This window comes from Orbicella faveolata, unplaced genomic scaffold (assembly GCF_042242905.1).
Source record: "Orbicella faveolata isolate gen_17 unplaced genomic scaffold, um_ofav_v1 contig_4, whole genome shotgun sequence".
In the NCBI taxonomy this organism is placed as follows: Eukaryota; Metazoa; Cnidaria; class Anthozoa; order Scleractinia; family Merulinidae; genus Orbicella; species Orbicella faveolata.
This window is the reverse complement of record NW_028301569.1, coordinates 10,289,754-10,309,761: the sequence shown is the minus strand read 5'-3', so window position 1 is coordinate 10,309,761 and position 20,008 is coordinate 10,289,754. Positions and strand designations below refer to the sequence as shown.

The following is a 20,008-nucleotide window of genomic DNA, read 5'->3' as shown; positions in this document are numbered from 1 at the left end:
CCGCTGAATATTTTGAATCTGCTTTAAAACGATGCAATTGTCGAGTTTATTAGCTCAAAAACCATGCAGGGTGAAATGGTGCATTTCGACAATGTTCTTTTGGTATAAATTTTTTGAACCATGTTCGACCGTGCAGCGTTTCGGTAAAACTAGGGACCTTGCGCATGTACCACGGCAAAGACGAGGACGACGACTATTACAAAATGTATTCATATTCTACTTCAGAATTTCGTAGTTATCTAGATCTATTCGTGTGTCTCTATCGGTATAAATTTCGTCTCTGTTGAATATGCTACGAATGCGTTCAGTTCCAAAATGAAAAATTAGCCGTAGTGTATGCTGGCGAAGCTTGAACAGACTTTCCGCTGAATATTTCCGCTAAAATACTATGCAACTTAGAGCATATGAGTTCAAAAATGGCTGTAAAATGGTGCAGTTCAAAAATTGGGTTTGCACCTAACATTTATTGAACCGTTATATACTCTGACGTGTTCAGATTCAACTCTTTGAATAACGATATTCATTGAATGTTTAGCTACAGGTATGTAACATGGAGCTGTTTAGAGCACGCAATGTTTGATAGATGGGTGTCTTTTACACACGAAAGTCCGAGGAAGACCAATGTCGGCTGTAAAGCCATGTTAGAAATCAAACTTAAGTGGCGAGCCTATGTCGCTAGAGCGATCAAACGAAAAATGTAAGGTATGCAAAATAACAATTCAAAATTGTTTTTCAAAACTATTTGCACTAGATAAGCTTAAAACATTTAATATCACCTTGTGGTCAGTAAAAATCATGGATACACATACTTGAAAGTTTTTCTTCTCCAGAAGGTCTTCAGAGTATAGTTTGTTGCCATTAAAAGTCCCAAAGTAGAAACGCCAAGCGTTTTGTTGATGTCTCGGATCGAATACAACCGACCGCTATCGATCTTTGCCACTTCCCTCGTATTAATGGCGGCTCGCAATATCGCTAACAAGTACGAAAACTTTAACTTTTCGTTGGTTACTTCGACGATCAGTGCCACAACTGTCCACAAACCACAGTTATTCCCTTATAAAACAACTAGGAGCTCGGCGTCCCTGGCCATGCAAATATTACTAGCGGTCACGGTTAGTTAGAGGTGTTCGACAAAAAGGCGCTGCCGTCAGTGGTGATCAATTATTCCACAAAGCCGTTTGCCAGATAACGCTGGGGCTTTCATTTTTCGTCGAAGAATACTTGCTGAAGCTTTCCAGAAGACCAAATAACTGGGATCTGAATACGACAATGCCGCAATGCATCGAAACAATTTCATGGTCTGTCTAGACGTAAAATATTCTTTTCAGTCTAAAGGAACGTCACAAAATATGCATTTCGGGAATGTCTGGTTAACATGGTCACGCTAACATATTTAATTTATTAAGAGAAACGCGTTCAGTTGCAAACAAAAACTGCAACACTGGAAATTCGAAAATAACGAAAGCCTTATTAATTAATATGTCCAAAATAAAAACACAATAGAAGAGTCAAGATAGAATATAATATAAGGCGATGCAGTGGATGTGTTCCAAGTAGCCTTCAATTTTTACCTTTTGAAGGGAAAATGGCTCTCGGCAGATTCCACGTTGATAACGAACCTCCAGTAGATTCAGAGGTAAATATGGAGTTATTTGCCATAGACATGTAAGCACACATCTTTTTGTGCAGGGCTAAAAAGTACATTTCTTTTTCGGTAGTTTAATCCGGCAATTTAACAGATTGGCGGTCACAAAACAAAAGTTGATCAATGTTTACGGCGTGCCTCCATGTGGTTTGACCTGCGTGACATTGGAGAAATTTTAATCCATGAAAATGTTCATTCAACGTCAGCTGATTGGTCTATCTTTAGAAAGGTCGTCATCAGAGTGGACAGTAAGTGATGCAGTCTAGTGCAAGTGACCAATGACTAATCTGGCTGATTTCTTGTATGTGACTAATAATATAAAAGTTGCTCACTGCAGTTTTTTCGTCGTTGTCTTCGCCTACGTCTTCGTAGAAAAGTCACGCTGCAGACATAGAAATCTTAAGTTGATAGTTTTTTTCCAGTTGAGCGTCATGATTTCTGTGGGGAGTTGTGATTCTGCTAGATCTCGCGATTCGGAAGGACTCGGTGAGCGTCCAAGAGAACTCGTAGAAAACAGGTAGGAGCTATTGGCAGGAATAACCTCAATTAGCTTCCTCTATTTGCGCTAGATTTTTGATTGTGATATTAGATTTTTATAGTAAGATATAAATTCGTGTTTTTCATGAGCCTTCCACATCAAATTTATCCGCCCGCGAAACGTGGTAGCACAGTTACTATAGTATTTTTTTGGAGGGGAACAAACTCAGGAAGACAGAGCCAGAGCCAGAGTATTTTTGGAAAGGTCAAGTATCATTTGTTAGCCAATCATCCGCGACAGCTCCATTCTATTTTACCCCGATTGTGGCTTGCTGTGGGCTGTATTTCCTTTAAGAATTATCTCAATTATTTTAAAATGAGGTTTTGAAGTATTGTTAATTGAATACTTTGATTGATTTAAGAACGCAAGTACGTCGAAAATTTATATCGGTCTTGACCAAGTAAAGGGAAAAAAATTGAAAACCACGCTGGCGTCAATGGCCGTCCGGTCAGTGATTCCACGAAGAATCACGGGTTTGCCTGAAAAGATCATTGGAGCTTTCATTTCTTGTCGAAAATCACCCTTTATGTTGAAGATTTTCCGAGAAGAACAAGTAACTAGAAACTGAATACGACATTGCAGCAGTGCTTTGAAACAATCCGATGATCTGTCAAGATCTCATATTATGATTGTTTCCGCTTTCGATTTCCTTTTCATCTTGTTACCATGGTTACGCTGACACTTCACTGGGTGAAAGAACTTGTTGCGCTGCAAACCAGAGCAAGCAATTACACTGGCAAAAATAATACAAAGAGCACATGCAATTACAAAAGTCAAGATAACAAAAATAATTTTAGACAATGTCAGAAATGTCTTCAATGTAACCTTCAATTTTTACTTTTTTGAAGGAATGGCCCAGGCAGATGCCCTGTTGATAATGAACCTCCATTACAGTTAGAGGTAAATATGGAATTCTTTGCCAGATAGTATGTAAGCATATACCTCTTTGCGTATTGCTAAGCAATGCATTTCCTTTGAGTAAATATGATTGCAACTAAATCGTGAAGCAGTCTGTTTTTGCTGGTTGGTCTCTGAAAGCGCGTAAAGCCCTGGTCAAACGGACTCGCAAGTAATCGCATGTAGCCACAAGTTGAACTTGCGTAGAGACTTGCGTTGGGTAGCCAAACTGACTAGGAAGTTTCCTTGCAAGTATACACAGGTCGCAAAAAAACCCATTTCAACGCAGACATATCCTGTATTTCATTGGCTAATAATAGGTTAATGGACGTCACTCAACTTGCCTTGACTTGGGTTGGGTGGCCAAACGGTGAAAAACTTGCGTCGACTTGCTTGAAAATTTGATCTCGACCGAAGTGAGCGCAAGTCATCGCAAGTCAACCCAAGTGCACGCAAGGCCTGGCCAAACGGAGTCGCAAGTAGACGCAAGTTGAGAACTTGCGTCTACTTGCGACTCCGTTTGGCCAGGGCTTAATATTATATAACGACTGTGCAATAATTATTAGCAGGGTGTACATGGTTGGAAAACACGGCCTAAAAGCGCGAAAAGTGGAAGCCGAAAGTTCCATTGATCTCCATCCTGATCGATTTGTTAGTTTGTTCACGGATTATTTGTTCCTATAGCTACGAAAGAGAACGATTCCTTTGATTGGCCCGCTAAAGCTTGTTGACGTCAATGCAAATGTTTCCTATCGAAAAATATATATCGGCGTTCACTGGGGCTTTCCCAGAATAAAGGTGATCTCAACAAGTCATATCTGGGAAAGAACCAGTGGACACGCACGAAAAGTAAACCAGTTTTCGATGCTCGATTACACCCACTTGCTGGATCAGTTTAAATGCTAATGCAAATGTATCCCATTGAATAATATTATCAACGTTCACTGGAGCCTTCCCGTAATAGAGGTGATCATTGACATCATTGGGAAAGAACCACTGGACAAGCGCGAAAAGTACACCCACATGCTGGATTTGAATAAAACCCCAGCTTCGAAAATAAGGATGTGACATTTGAATTTGCCTGTGCCTGTGGATACAAACTCCAGCAACGAGCGAAGGTTTCTTTCTGGAGCAGCGAAAATGCCATTCCCCAATCATTTACATGAATCAGTCAGTGACTCCATCGTAAGTTCAAAATTTTAATCTCATTTTCAGTTATCTTCTCTCTATGCTTTACCGAACGGCGCTTCTGTGATTAAACTTGAAAGGGACACTATCACGCGCTGCGCATGTGTAAGATTGCTTTTCCGTATCGGCTAAAATAATGGTTTTAGAAGGGATTTTTAGCGTAGTGTGCTATTTTATAGCTAAGAGAAGGCAGATTTCTCAAGACAAAATTATTTTGAGATGAACCATGTCCAGTATACCCAAACTTTGTCCATTCGTCCGAGGTACCTGACGATTCCACTCGATTCGCAGGAAGTCGATCCACACCACCGGAAGTAATGAAACATTCACTGCTACGGGACCACCGAAATCAAACCGCTCTTTGCAATGGACTTCCGTCAAATAAACAGCGGTACCTCACATTCACGGCGAAAGTACTGGCGGTGGTGAATTCTTCAATAAGTTTGAGTGCGAACAGCGAAGATAGGTTTGATTTTATATTGTTGTTTGAGCCCAATCTGGAGTTGTTGTCGGCGGAGGGCTTCCGTGGGAAATCTATCGGTGTCTTGCCGATACTTATCATCTATTTTTTTTTAGCCCAATCGTACTCACACATTAGCTTATAACGTGCTCTAAAGTCCAGCGGTGCGGCAGAAGAAATGGGACGTGTTCACGATCTTCTACATCTCACTGACGTTTTTTGCCGTGTACAACACGACTTCTCTCCGCAAGTGCCGGTTGGGATATGAAGTTAGTATCTTGCAAAAGGTCACGTTAATTCGGCCTTCTGCCGGCCGACTACAACGTACTGCAAATTGATTTCATGAAACAACAATAAATCAGCCGTTACTTTTATATTCAGACTGTTCAATTTTTGTGTTCCTTCCAGTGATGGTAGTTCAAAATTCAATTTTTCAAAGCTATCTTCGCTGTTCTCGACATTTTCGCCGTGGGTGTGAAGCCGTTTCTACTTGTCCTATTCGTAGTATTTGTTGTACTGTCCTCAATTAGCACAGCAGTGCTAAATGCATGAGGTTATTTGCTTGTATTTTATTTATTCTAGCGCAGAGATGGTGGTCAGGGCTGTGTCACGAGCGACAACACTCCTCCAGCTGAGCCACCCGCCGAGCAGGGGATCCCTGAGCAAGGACAACAGCCAGGTTATCCGCAGGGAAATGACGAGCAGGGTGTTGGACCATCTCTTCCTGACATGGAAACGGAGCAATCCCTCAATCAGGAGCGGCATCCGACCAACCAGCAGGGCGATGATGGTCAAGTTAACGGACGACCCTACCTCAGGGCAACTGGCAGACAAGTCGGTGAAGTATCTCGCTCCATCCCACAAACGGAAGAGATCGCAGGGCATTTGCTGAATGCGCGTGAAAGGCAGCCAGTTTACCAGCAGAGCGATGTTGGAGGAAGCAGTGGTGTGAACCAATCCATGTTAAATGGTGGAGGGGTCACATCCAGAGAAGAATCCTCCATCCAAGAACCGGCTGCATGTCAGCTGGTGAATGGACAACAACAGCAGGCCAGTTACGAGCAGAGTGCACAGGCTAATGCACCGAGCCACCCCACTCAGGAGATGGGCCTGGCTACATGCCAGAGCCAAGATAGACAGGAAGTGCCTTACCCTATTCAGGAGACCGTACCTTTTGCAGAGCGGACGCCAGATGAACACGGAGACCTGCCTCCATGTCACCAGCAGCTAAATGGTGCCGATATAAATGCAGTGAGTTCCACTGGTGAGAGGGGACAGGCTGTGGAGCATACCTGTAGTCGCCAGGAACTACAACTGTGGAGACCGGAATCTGACAGGCAAGCTGATGTTACGTCTACTACATTCCTATTGGAAATAAAATACAGGGTCATATATGTTATATCTTGTGACTGGAGGCAACAATCACTATTTTTTTAACTAGCTACCTTATATCGAATACTACATTGTATCGAATATACAGTAAGCTATGACTAAAGAAGTGATAACGATAGCTTTAATCAACAACATTGACACCGTTATATGATCTTAAAGAGAAATAGTGTAATGTAAATAATGGGTATTGTATTTTATTCTCAGGGCCAAGCCACAAAAGGCCACAAGAAGCAAGAAAAATCCAAGGGAAACTTTTTTTATTCTGGAAATACCAGAAGTTCAACAGCGTCGCCAAGGTGACGTAAATGGCGAGCCAATGGCTTTCTTCAGTTCAGCCATTCATACTGATAGCTATGAATACAAGTTTGGAATAAGAGTTTATCTCAATGGAGTGGATAATGGAAGAGGCAGATATGTGGCCATCTTTGTTCACATGATGGAGGGTGAACATGATGATCTTTTACAATGGCCTTTCACTGGAACAATCACGTTATCGATCTTGGATCGGAGTGGTGCCAAACACAACGACATCAGTCAGCTCGTGCAAGCCACGTCAAATGTATCTGCATTTCACAGGCCCAGGGAAACCATTTGCCGTAAAGGATGTGGTTTTGTAAAGTTCGCTCCGATTGAGCAGGTCTTTGGTCCTGATTACGTAAAGAACGACAAATTGTTTCTGAAAATTGAATTTTCCGACTAACTGACGATAAGTTGCTGTTGTTATTGTTATTTTTGAATTTTTTTTGGTCGGTTAACTCATTTGTAAGGAGACGTTGACAAGCATAATACTGATTTGCTGATGCTGGCCAACATTTTTCACGATTGCTCTCTGCTGGCAAAACTGTTGAATATGCGTAGTTAATGATTAGCTTAAAGCAATATATAATCACCGTCGGCCGACCGAAATATTACATTGTGCTCGGAACATTGTGTTTCGGCGGCTTTGCCTTCCTCAGCTGTGTGTGTCACTGATTCAGAATAGTCACGAGTATAAACACCTTACTCGACCGTTTATTCAGATAATACGCGTCGCAGGGCCTGGAAAAATGAGGAAAATCAATACAACATCTTGTTTTTGAGTTTCGAAATGGGGCACAGGACCGCTCACAGTCGGCCGCGTTGGATATGAGATGAGATAGCCAACGAGGCGCCTAGCGCCGAGTTGGGTATAGTTATCTCATACCCAGCAAGCGCGAGTGGAATAATTATTTTATTAAAAAACAGAAAAATAAAATAAAATAAAAATGAAAACACCCCCCAAAATTAAGCGTACACATACCAAATTTTAGATCATGGTATAATCGCTCATATGCCATGATGGCTAAGCGATAGCCAATGAAAATTCTGGAATTGCACTATCCAATGATCCAGTTTTTATATTTGTATATTTTCTTCGACTTGCTACCTGTATTTTATGCGATAGAGTAGTTTTTGAAAAAAAAATGTTGATTGTAATAGATTTTGCATGGAGCTTTTAAATGTAGCATTTATTATATGGTTGTTCGCTGATATATCTTTTAACCCTTTGTAACTATGCTACTTGATGAGAGACGATAATCTATAGATAGTGTAATTTTTAGTGTCATTTGTATTACTTGAAATGGTTTGATTCAAACTGTTCAGTACAACGTTTAAACTTTTAAAAAAAATTGGTGTGATTTGTATTCTTTGAATCATTAATTCGGAAAGAGAAAATCATTCCAATCAACAAAAGAAATTTAGAAACTCAAAAAAACGCTGTTTATACTTTCCAACTTCACTAAAAAAATGTGCGAAACGGATACAAACCGGTTGGTTATATTTCTCTGTCATTCTTTGTACCGCACACACCGGTAAAACACAGGTTAGTCTGGTTTTCAAAAACACAAATGTTGGATAACGAATCTGTTATTAGACAGTTTGAGCATCGACGTACATTTTAACTTCTCATTTGTTTGTTTGTTTGTTTGTTTGTTGTTGCTTTTACAAACAAGTAGCTATAGGAAGCCCTAATTAACCAAATATCCACAAATAGTAATACCAACCACACAAATCTCTACAAGCAACGTAACATATACTACGCTTCGCTTCTGGTGTGTTAGTCCCTCTAGCCTGCCTTTGGTGGTGAGAGAGATTGTGACTTCTCAATTTGTTTACCTCGTTTGTTTACTCACTACGACAGTTATTCTTTAATCACTTGTGACCAATTACAGCGGAAGTAATAGTTACAAGTTTTCCTGGTTGCCAGCGAGAAAACGTGTAACCGTTTGCTAGTGCATGTTAACAGGTAGCACAGGTAGCGCATAGTAACATGTTACAGGTGTTGGGTGTAGGAATATACCCGTAAGCAAGTCACGATTGGATTTAGTCATCATTAATACAGCTGTGATCTTTTGTGACTACGTTAACGATCCGATTTAGCGCACGGGGCCCTAAAAGCTTAAGAGAGCGCACATATTGTAGAGGAGGCACTCGTTTCTTTTTTAACATTATGTTTCTGTATGTGGTTGAATACATTAATGAAAAGCAACAGATACTTTTCCTCAAGAACGGTAACAATAGGAGCCCTGATGGTTAATGTTCAACATTACGTTCACATTAGAAGTAGACTTCATAATTCATTCGTCTAGTAATTCCATTTGTCAATGTCTTAAATGTCACTTTTCCCTACAGCGGCGCTTATAGGAAAAAAGGCGCTAAATCGAATCACTGACGGTATTTCTTGCTTTGAACGCTGTATTATTATATGGCTACGTCTCACAAGGACTGGCAACTACCGAATTCACGAATTTGAGTGGCTGAAATCGATATTGACCGCGGGCCAGATTTTCCCATCTACATTTTGCGGTGAAAAAGTTGCAAACTAAAATACAAAAATATTGACTATTTTGTTCTAAAAATATTAGTTCCATGGAAGTGCCAAAAAGCCTGATGACAAAAAAAAAAAAAAAAAAAAAAAAAAAGTAAAGAGGACGAGCAAACTTTGGCAGATTTAAGTTCAGCTTATCGTCGTTCGCAAGCTAAATGTCAGCTAGTACAAACCAGTTACATTAAACGAATTGTTTGCCATGTAATAAACATTTTATATAAACCGAGCTTAGTAGGTCTGTATGGGAAAATATTGACCTCGGTCGTGTGTATAGACCTCACTGCGTTCAGTCTGTACTCATCGGTCAGGATTCTCCCATACAGACCTCCTGCTCGGTTAATAAAAGCTATATTGTACGGAACGATTCCTGGCCAACGGTCGATAGGACTTTTGGAACGAGGGTATGGCTTTCCTTGATGCCAACCTTATCTCCACGCTGAAAAGAAATTTGATTGAATACTCACTGGGAAAGTTTATGAAATTAAAAGGATACAAAGTCCTGAGACAAAAAAGATGCAAGCTAATTGTCTATTTTTCATTACTGGCCTAGGAAATGATTTTCTCTCTACCGAGAAAGAGCTTGATGCCTCGATATCTGAAAATAATTCAGGTATTGACGTGACAGTCTGTTTTTGAAATTCGTCCAAATTTTGCATTTCACTTGGGGGAGAAAATAGTTCAGCTGTTTCACATAGTGGACCAACTTGTCTTCTAAATTTCAACAGTTACGAAGCAAAGTACAAATTTTTGGTTAATAGCCCTTTTCGCAGTTAACTTTGCTCATTTGCATTACAAGAACATCTAGCATGTATGTGAGGCAATTTCGGACTATTTTGTAGTTTTAGCCCGAAATTGCCTCGCATCCACGCTGGATTACATTGTAATGCAAATGAGAAAAAATAACCGTGAAAAGGGGTATTATTACGAGTGATACACTCTTCTGATATACTCTGTTATTATATTTGCGGGTGTCCTCCAGAAAAACAAACAAACAAAAAAAATTGTACGCGCGCTGTTTTCAAGGCAACCCCTACCAATTATATATCAAAGAAAGGTTATGGACAGAAGCCGCTAACCCTAAAACTGTGACGACCGACTGAAATTCCAGGGACTACCCCCTGTGTCCCGTAGAGGACTGGGTCGAGTAATGGCGACGTAAAGACGTGCGTTGCTGCCGCCCGCCGATCTTTCTGCTCTGTCTTTGGTAAATGGCCGTTTTTTTCGGTCAGTTTTTGAGCAAAAGAAAAACCATATCCTCAGACTCTTCCGACGAATCATCTCTTTCGCCGGAAATCAAAAAAACGAAGCCATACTCCTCGCCAACGCATCACGAAGACGAAATAATGACAGCTCTCAGTATGACACAAGATGTTGGTGCAACTCTACAAGCAATCTTAGCAAAGCTGGAAAAGCTTGATTCAATAGAATCCGCCGTGAAGAAAATGGAAGCCAATCTCGAGAACTTAGAGAAACGAACCCAAAGGCTAGAAGATTTCCAAACAACAGCGAAGAAAGATATTGACGATCTAAAAGAAGGGATCAACTTTACTGGACAACAACTCAAGGATAAGACAGAAGCTATGGAGAAGGTGCATCGACTCTATGAAACTCAATTAGCAGAGCTCACGACAAAATGCCAGAAAAATGGGGATTTGTTAGACGAGATCCACACTAAAAATCTTTACTTAGAAGCCTACTCTCGCCGGGAGAATATCAAATTCACGAACATAGAAGAATCGACAGAAATAGGCGGCCGCACTAGTGAAGACACCGAAGAAGTTCTCCGAACTTTTCTGGAGCGTGATCTTGGTTATAGGGATGCAAGGAATGTAGAAATTCAGCGAGTACATCGCATCGGAAAAAGCAAGGATGGAAATCCGCGTCCTATTCTGGCCCGTTTCCTTAGATATAAAGACTGTCAACAGATCTTTTTACTGGGTCACCGGCTTAAAGGCACTAACTTTCAAATGTTCCGAGACCTTCCCCAGGAAATCATTACCCGTCGCAAAGTACAGATGGGAGCTTTTAAGGATGCCAAGAAAAATGGAGTTGCTGCCTCCTTCAGCCAATCTCAACCGGATAAATTGTATATCAGAGGTAAATTGTGGCCGATCGGGCAAAAATTTACTATTTAATTAACACTAAATAAACTTTGTTCAGATTGACCGGTAAATTGTTCAAACTTCTCGCAGTTTCGTTATTGCCAATATGCTTTTCACCAATTAGAGGCGGTCGGCAACTTAAACGGGCTAATAGAGTTGCAGGCTTTTTCTCTTTTTTGCTGTAGCAAGCAATCAAGTTGCCTAATTTCTCCACCATAAGTCCTTTAGTAATTTTATTCATTTTGTGTGTGTTTTCGTTTTACTGTCTCCAGGGCATAAAAATCTATCTAATTAACAATAGTTTAAAGGCATGTGGTCATTTAGATATCTTTTATTGTGAAAATGCAAAACAGTCAACTCAGCCTCCTTCATTACTCACAATACAACAGATCTGAAAATAATTTCCCTCAATGTCAGGGGATTGGGAAACAATGCCAAAAGAAAAGAGGTGTTTAACTGGCTGAGAGCGAAAAAGCAATCTATATATATGCTGCAAGAGGTCCATTGTTCTCGAGAAACTACCGATATATGGTCTTGTGAATGGGGGTACAAAGCGCTCTTCAGCTGCTGCAGCAGCAACAAAGCAGGGGTTGGTATTCTTTTCAATAATAATTTCAATTGCCAGATCCACAAGGTTTTCTCGGATCCGAATGGACGCTTTTTAATATGTGATATCGTTGCTGATAGCAAGCGTCTGACTGTGGCTAACATCTACGCTCCGAATGAAGACGATCCAAACTTCTTTCGGGTTTTTTTCGATCATTTATCAAACTTTAAATGTGGTGAAATCATAATTGGTGGGGACTTTAACTTAGTTCTTGACGTCGAAAAAGACAAGAGGGGTGGCCTTGCCAGAACACACAAAAATGCCTTAAAAGTGATTCGAGATTTCTCTGAAAATCTTGGTTTGACTGATATTTGGAGACTTTTCAACCCAGAAGCCAGGAGATATACTTGGCGCCAAAACCAACCAGTCATACATTGCCGACTCGATTTTTTTCTAGTAAGTGAATCATCTTTATGTGATGTGACCCATGCAGATATTTTTCCTGGTTTCAAAACGGATCATTCGATGATTACCCTGAATCTAGCTTTACACTCGAACCCCAGAGGCAAAGGTTTTTGGAAGTTGAACACGTCCCTTTAATCCGAAATGAGATATGTCCAAGAAATTAAAACAACAATTGAAAGCACTGTGAAACAATACAAAGACGACACCTCAGTGAACCCAGCTCTGCTTTGGGAGATGATTAAATTAAAGGTGCGAGAAAAATCAATATCTTATGCTGCATACAAAAACGCGACAACAAGGAAACGCGAAGAAATGTTGGAACGCGAAATCGCCTTGTTAGAAAAACATTTAGACAATGCAAGCAAGAGTAACCCCTCATATCATATTGTTGCTGAAAGAATTTTTACCTTAAAGAAAGAGCTAGAAAACATTTTTGAGTATCGAACCAAAGGTGCTATCATTAGGTCAAAGTCGCAATGGTACAACGAGGGCGAAAAGAACTCCGGATATTTTCTAAACCTCGAAAAAAGGCACTGTAAACAAGGAACAATTAGTCAATTAAAAATTAATGACACCGACTTTGTCACCACAGACAAAGATATCTTATCTGAATGTACGGCTTTTTATAAAAATCTTTATACGTCAAAAAGCCCCGACAGCATCCAGTCAACATTCCTCTCTGAAGTGAACTCCACTTCTTTGACCAATGAAGAACAAACTTTATGTGAAGGCCCCTTAACTCAAAAGGAATGTTTCGAAGCCCTGAAGAAGATTGAGTCTGACAAAACGCCAGGCACGGATGGACTTCCCGCCGAATTCTACAAAGTTTTTTGGAAAGACATTTCTTCTTTTTTAATCTCGGCCCTCAACTATGCTTTTGACTCTGGCTGCCTCTCAGTAACACAAAGACGAGGGGTTATAAAACTAATTCCAAAAAAAGATGCGGAACTATACTTCATCAAAAATTGGAGGCCTATTACCCTTTTGAACACTGATTACAAAATCGCAGCAAAATCTGTTGCAAACCGAATTAAATTAGTACTTCCAAACCTTATCAATCACGATCAAACAGGATTTTTGAAGGGCAGATTTATAGGCGAAAATATCAGACTCATTGACTCTATTATCCAATATGCCACAGAAAAGAATATCCCGGGCCTGTTACTTTTTATTGACTTTGAAAAGGCATTTGATTATCTCGAATGGTCCTTCATACATGGAACATTAAGATCCTACGGTTTTGGTGCTTCGCTAATTAACTGGGTGAAAACCCTGTATAGTCATACTGAAAGCTGTATTCTGAATAATGGATGGGCAAGTAATTTTTTTGAAATTCAAAGAGGTGTTAGGCAAGGCTGCCCGCTCTCACCTTATTTATTTATCCTATAGGCAGAGGTGCTGGCCACGGCAATTAGGAAAAATACTAATATAAAGGGAATCTCTGTAAATAATGTGGAAATTAAGTTAAGTCAGTATGCCGATGACACAACACTTATATTAGACGGGTCACGTGAATCTCTCCTTTCATCCCTTGCAATGCTTGACGATTTCAGCAAAGTCTCTGGCCTCAGACTCAATGATAAGAAAACGGAAGCTCTATGGATTGGCGCAAGTATTGGAAGTGATAAAATTCTGTTATCAGGAAAAGAGCTTAAATGGCCAAAAGACAAAGTAAAATCCCTAGGTCTATGGATTTCAACAGATCCCGAACTATCTGCCTCTTTAAACTACAATGAGAAACTTGAAAAAGTGAAAGAAATCCTGAGATGCTGGAAATACCGCCGACTCACATTGTTAGGGAAAATCACTGTTATCAAATCACTAGTGGTCTCCCAATTGGTTTATCTACTCTCGCCTCTTCGCTCAAACTACAGGGTTTTAAAAGAAATAAATGATTTACTCTACACTTTTCTATGGAATGGTAAAGGCGACAAGATAAAACGGAAGGTAATGATCAATGATTTCGGTGGTGGTGGCCTAAAAATGATTGATATTAGTTCCTTCAATAAATCTCTCAAAACCACATGGATTAAAAAATATTTAGATAACAACAATAAGGGAAAATGGAAAATCTTTTTTGATATAACCCTAAAAAAATATGGCTGTCAAAACTTTTTTTCCTACAACCTCAACATTAGAGACACCTTATCGACAATAACAACTTCGGATGCCTTTTTAAAAGAACTATTAGGAATCTGGGCGGAAGTTCACTTTGAACCTGAAATAACATCGAAAGATCACTTTCTGGATCAACAACTTTGGCATAACTCCCTAATAAAGATAGCCAACAAAACAGTTTTTTTTAAAAATTGGTTCACCAAGGGAATAACTCGGGTGAAACATCTTTTAGGACCGGACAACAACTTTCTCTCGTTAAATGATTTCCGCTGTAAGTATGAAATAGACCCTCGCCCTCTCAGCTTCTACGGATTAATATCGGCTGTAAAGTCTCTTCGGACTGATTCTAATTTTCAAGATTTACAGAACACCGACCACGAATATGAGCCACTTACAACAAGAATTTTGCAGGTCAAAAAAGCAACTACAATAATATATAAAAAACTGATTAGTAACAAGAGTTTAACCCCAGAGTCAAGTCAAAAGAAGTGGCTAGAGGATTGTGGCCTACCAATAAATGACAACATAAATTGGAATGCTGCCTATCTTTTAGCTAAAAAATGCACAAAGAGCACTAAGCTGATAGAGTTTCAGTTTAAATTCTTACATAGACGTTTACCAACCAATAACTTTTTATTTAGAATAGGTCTACAGGGCGATGAAAAGTGCAGTTTTTGTCACACCTCCTCTGAGTCAATAATTCATCTTTTTTGGTCATGCCGTCAAACATCTCACTTTTGGAATAAACTTACTGAATGGCTGAAAAACTTAAATTTACTTCCTAGAGATTATGCTTTGACAAATATTACTGCTTTGGGTCTGAGGCCAGATATCTCTCAATTTGCGCTTCTTATAAATTACTGCTTTCTCTTAGCACGATATCACATATGGCTCGCTAAAACAAAAAATGATCATCCAAATCTTACGCTTTTCATATGCACACTAAAATTACAATATGAGATAGAAACAAAAAGTGGAGACACGAAGAAATGGAAACCTCTTACAGGATACATGAGGATTTAATTAATATTTTAGATTATATTTTCTGTAGGGTTATCTATCTCCTACCCATTAATCTATTTCTAATCTCCTGTCAGATGCATAACTCATTTTACTTTTAATGTACCACATGCCTTTGGTCTGTTTTTTTATGTTTCTGTACTACAACCTCAAGCTGTAATGATAACTAGCTATTTTTCTTCTCAATTTTTTTTTTCTTTGCCCCTTGTCGTCACTGTATTTCTTGATTGTGTAAGTCGTGTAACTGTATTTGTTAGTAATGTAAGTCGTTTAGTTATTGTAATTTAAATAGTGTAAATAATTAGAGCAATATAATGTAAATAGAGTTAGTGTTGTAAGTAAGCATTGGTTTCCCTTGTGTTATTGCAAATAAATAAATAAATAAAAAATAAAAAAATAAAAAAATAAAAAAAAATTCCCTTTATTGACCGAACTTGTTAGGTCAACATGGCTGGATATTTGCCTCGTTCTTTTTTTAGCGTGTTTGGTTTTTGTACCAAAATAATAAAACTGGCGACTAAACGAATCCCGTGGGAGTTCAGTTCGACTCTTTCCTTATGTAAACACTTTGTTTTGTTCCGATAAATTTGCATGTCTGCTGGCATGTGAAAATCCTGAGATGTTTCTATGGAGTTTCGGATTACATGTAGGTATCACATGCATTTTTTTTTAATTACTTTACTATATTAATTTACAAACACAATATACATAGGAAAAAAATAAACAAAATAAAAAGAGGAAAAGAGTAATATTATAGCACACTACCTACTTACAGTATAAAATGATATTTAAGACTACTCACATCGTTTAGTTTACATAGCTAAACAATGCAGTTTGTGAAATGTCCATTTTTTTTTTTAACTTTCGAACAAAAAGGGTATCACATGCATAATACCTACGCAACTGATTGGTAGATTCTCACAGCTTTAAACTTTGAACATATCTCTTACAGATCATGTGCAATAAATAGCAAAAACAAGAATGAAGCGAAGTACTCAGGCCCACGACTTTGCCTGACTGAAGAGCTGCTTCGCTTCGAGTACATATTCCTTTTAATCGAAAGATTATAATCTCGAGCTTCAATTAAAAAACTCTAAGGCATGGATTCCTCCAGGAACGGAACTTCAAGCATCCGTGGATTTAATTCAGCGGCAGTGGAATTGAACGACGACAAATGCGTTATTTGCTGCTTGGTGCCTCGTGAGCCCGTAGAACAGGCAACGTACGTGTGGCTATAGGTGTTGTAAAGACTGCTTGACGAGGCGAGTGTTAAAATGAACTAGCTGTATCAGAATTTTAAAGTTTAGAATATCGCGCTGTTAAGGAAATTCCGATTCCCTTATTTTCTTCAAAAGTCCTTTTTATACGATTTTACGTTACTACAGAATGTCGATTAGCGTTAGAAGATATTATTCTACTATATACTACACTTTGAGAAATTTTAATTTCTTAATTTGGTGTCCAAGAGAGGCTAATTACACGTTTTTGCGATGTCTTTCTTGATGTAAGCTATCTATTTTGTATTCGATTTTACAACACTATATAATTTTGACTATTTGGCTTAGACTGCTCTCGGTTCCATTTTGTGGCGTGCTACAAACATTAGTGAATGATAACAGGCTTAAGCTAAAACCGTGTAATACAGGTAATGTTATAAAGAAGATCTACAGTGCCTTGATGTTGTAAAGGTCTTTACGAGTGTTTCTGGCTTAAAAATGTCCGACACGAGTTTTTGCAACGCATATCCATAATATTTCACTTCAAGAGAAAATTAGGGCGGTTAAAATGTGTCTTTCGTGCAAAATGTTTAAGACTAGGATTGCTGTTTATGTAATGTTTAATAATCTCAACATGATCTCAGTGTTATCCGCTCTACTCCGCTCTACTCCGCTCTTCTCCGAGCGTCGTTGATATTTCTCTCATTCCGAGCTCGGCTCTCGCAGCTCCACTTGTGGGAGTGAATGAGCTTTTCGAGATTTGTTATCCTAAGACAGGCAAAAGCCGGAAATCGGTCTGTGTTCGCAGGTTACGAGACTCGACCAGCAATTTAAATAATAATTTTGCAACATAATACAAAACCGCGGCCGGCCCCAAACACACCTCCAGTATAAGCCAATTAAAATCGGGCTCTGTGTCCCGCTGTCAATGTGATTCGATCCACACGAGTAAGCACACGATCAGTATTCAATTACGTACTGGGATTACAGAGATATATTGTAGTAAATCGTGATTCTAAACGTTACTGAACCCTCTCTCTGTGTCTGTTCCGTGGTAAATGAGGGTTTGATCGTAAATTAATCTTGGAATTATTTTCTTTGACACCGGAATGTTCTACGGCTTTGAGTTCTTTCAAGAGTAGTATGAACAAACGTACTCTTTGGGCTTTTACCTAGATAGCCACGATTCCAGTATCAACACAATGCCTATAGTTAAAAAAAAATCACTTCAATAATGCAGATGTTACTGACCAGTTCTGAATTTAGTGCACTCTAAAAGTTGACTTCAAATTAGAAGATGTAAATTTGGGTTCCTTTCGGATTCAGGGAATCTAAAACTCGAACTAACATCCTGTAAACTAAACTGACTAGGATGTTGGAAAATTTATGTTCTTCGTGAAGCGAACTCGATGACAAACATAAAGAAAATACTTTTTTTTTTTGATACTTAGAGAGCAATTAGACTAAAAGTTGTGACTAAACTTGGCAAGATCGTAAGACATAGACTACCACTAATTATTGACTTATCTTTATTCCGTTGATTATTTAGATTACTCCTAAGCGGACTTGCGTTGTACGTTCAGATTTGACACCTTAATTTTCATGTTACGAAACAAACCCAAATTTTCTTAATGTTGGGTACAAACTGAATATGTAATTTGTTTACAACATTCTAAGCTTTTACGTGAAGGAATAATTCACCTCTTTATGGGGCAGGCTGTTTTCAGAATGCAAGCAAATCGTGCATCGACAAAGTAAAGAACCAACCTTCCGCAGAATAACTATTCTGTAAAAACACCCTGCAACGTTGCAGCTTATTATGAAGCATCTCAACAATTATCTTTACGCCGACATTTTATTAAGGCGTCAAACACAGTGATGTCTTCATTCTGACCTTGTAGGAAGGAAATTTGCTGAATCTCTAGCTGAAGATTTGTAACATAGAGTTGTAGGAGCATGCATGGTGTGTTTGATAGATGGTTTTAACAGACATGATTCCTAGCAAGGAAGTATTGGCCGCCAAGTGCTGCCTGCCATCACTATGAAATCATTAAACTAAATTTAAAGGGTGATCGTCGCTAGAGTGTTCAAGCCAAAAATAACTCGTATACAAACTGATAGCTGGGCCAATTCTTTTCAAAGGAACAACTTTATATACCATAAAGACTCAATATCATGGCATAATCAGTAGAGATATTGCATACATACTTGAAACTTTGTTCACTTCAGCAGTTCTTCCATAGCCAAAGTAGAAAAACGAAATGTTTTGATAAAGTCTTCCATCGAATACAGCTATAAACCACCGTGGACCTTGGCCACTTTGCTCGTGTTAATGGCGGCTCGTGGTGTCGCTGACAAATGGAAAACCGTTCACTATTCCCCAGTTTGTTCATGCGACAATCAGTGCGAAAATTGTTTACAACCAACACTTCAGAAGGTAGTCGTATAAAACAACTTGCAGCCCGAAGCTCAAGTTATGCACAAATTACCAGCTGTCGAGGCTGTAAGAAGGCGCTGGTAGCAATACAAGGTCCCTAATAATTCCACGAAGAATCACAGACTTCTGCTGGATTAAAGTCAACTTTCATCTGTTGTCGAAAAACACTCCTCATGTTGAAGATTTCCAAAAGAACAAATAACTGGAAAGTAAATGCGACAATGATCTGTCTAGGCCTATTTAAAATTGTTTTGTCAAGCAACTCCATAAACTACGTCACCGATTCGATTCGATTCGCTGCCAACTTTCATCAATTGTCAAACGACTTGCACACGTGCTTTGCCGCGTGTGAACGTTTGAGACACTGGTCCGTATTCCAAAAGATTTTATTGAAGAAATTGGAATCGCTGCGACGCGTATCGTATGTAAATTCTCGTGAAGAGAGGCTTGATTGGATGGTTACCATGACCGATGGTCACGTGAGCTGACAATTAATAGCAAAACTTTCACGGAATTTCCACTTATAAGACGTGTGAACGTTTGAGACACTGGTCCGTATTCCAAAAGATTTTATTGAAGAAATTGGAATCGCTGCGACGCGTATCGTATGTAAATTCTCGTGAAGAGAGGCTTGATTGGATGGTTACCATGACCGATGGTCACGTGAGCTGACAATTAATAGCAAAACTTTCACGGAATTTCCACTTATAAGACGCCGGCCTCGTTGAGTGAACTAGCACTACGTACGCTGCTCCGTTTGGAGGACATATTCCCTTTAATTTTAAACCTCCGATATGGACTCCTACAGGAACGGAGCTTCAAGCATCCGCGGATTAAATTCAGCCGCAGAGGAATTAAGCGACGACAAATGCGCTATTTGCTATTTAGAGCTTCGAGAGCCCTTAGTGCAGTCAACTTGTGGACATAGATTCTGTAGAGACTGTATGATGAGGTACGATTTTGAATGAGTTTAGAATAGTGTGTTATTTACGAAGTTCCGATTTCATTTTGACTTCATTTACTTTCTTGACTTGTTTTAAATTCGATTTTACGTTAGTATAGAAAGTCATGTAGAGTTTGAATATTCATTTTCAAAACCAAGGCAAACTTTTGATTAATTTGGTGTCGACAAAG

At 39.2% G+C, this 20,008-nt stretch overlaps 2 protein-coding genes across 2 annotated transcripts; both read left to right on the top strand.

Annotated features, from left to right (window-relative positions):
- Positions 1-1,585: 1,585 nt before the first annotated feature.
- Positions 1,586-7,383, top strand: LOC149101404 (uncharacterized). The gene is made up of 5 exons (XM_089276441.1): positions 1,586-1,636; positions 2,068-2,162; positions 3,032-3,083; positions 5,311-6,075; positions 6,332-7,383. The coding sequence occupies exons 1-5, from the start codon at positions 1,586-1,588 to the stop codon at positions 6,818-6,820; spliced, it is 1,452 nt and encodes a 483-aa protein (XP_089132567.1). The 3' UTR covers positions 6,821-7,383.
- A 2,724-nt stretch (positions 7,384-10,107) lies between these two features.
- Positions 10,108-11,823, top strand: LOC149101403 (uncharacterized). Its single transcript, XM_089276447.1, has one exon. The coding sequence runs from the start codon at positions 10,177-10,179 to the stop codon at positions 11,101-11,103; it is 927 nt and encodes a 308-aa protein (XP_089132573.1). The 5' UTR covers positions 10,108-10,176; the 3' UTR covers positions 11,104-11,823.
- The last annotated feature ends 8,185 nt before the right edge of the window (positions 11,824-20,008 follow it).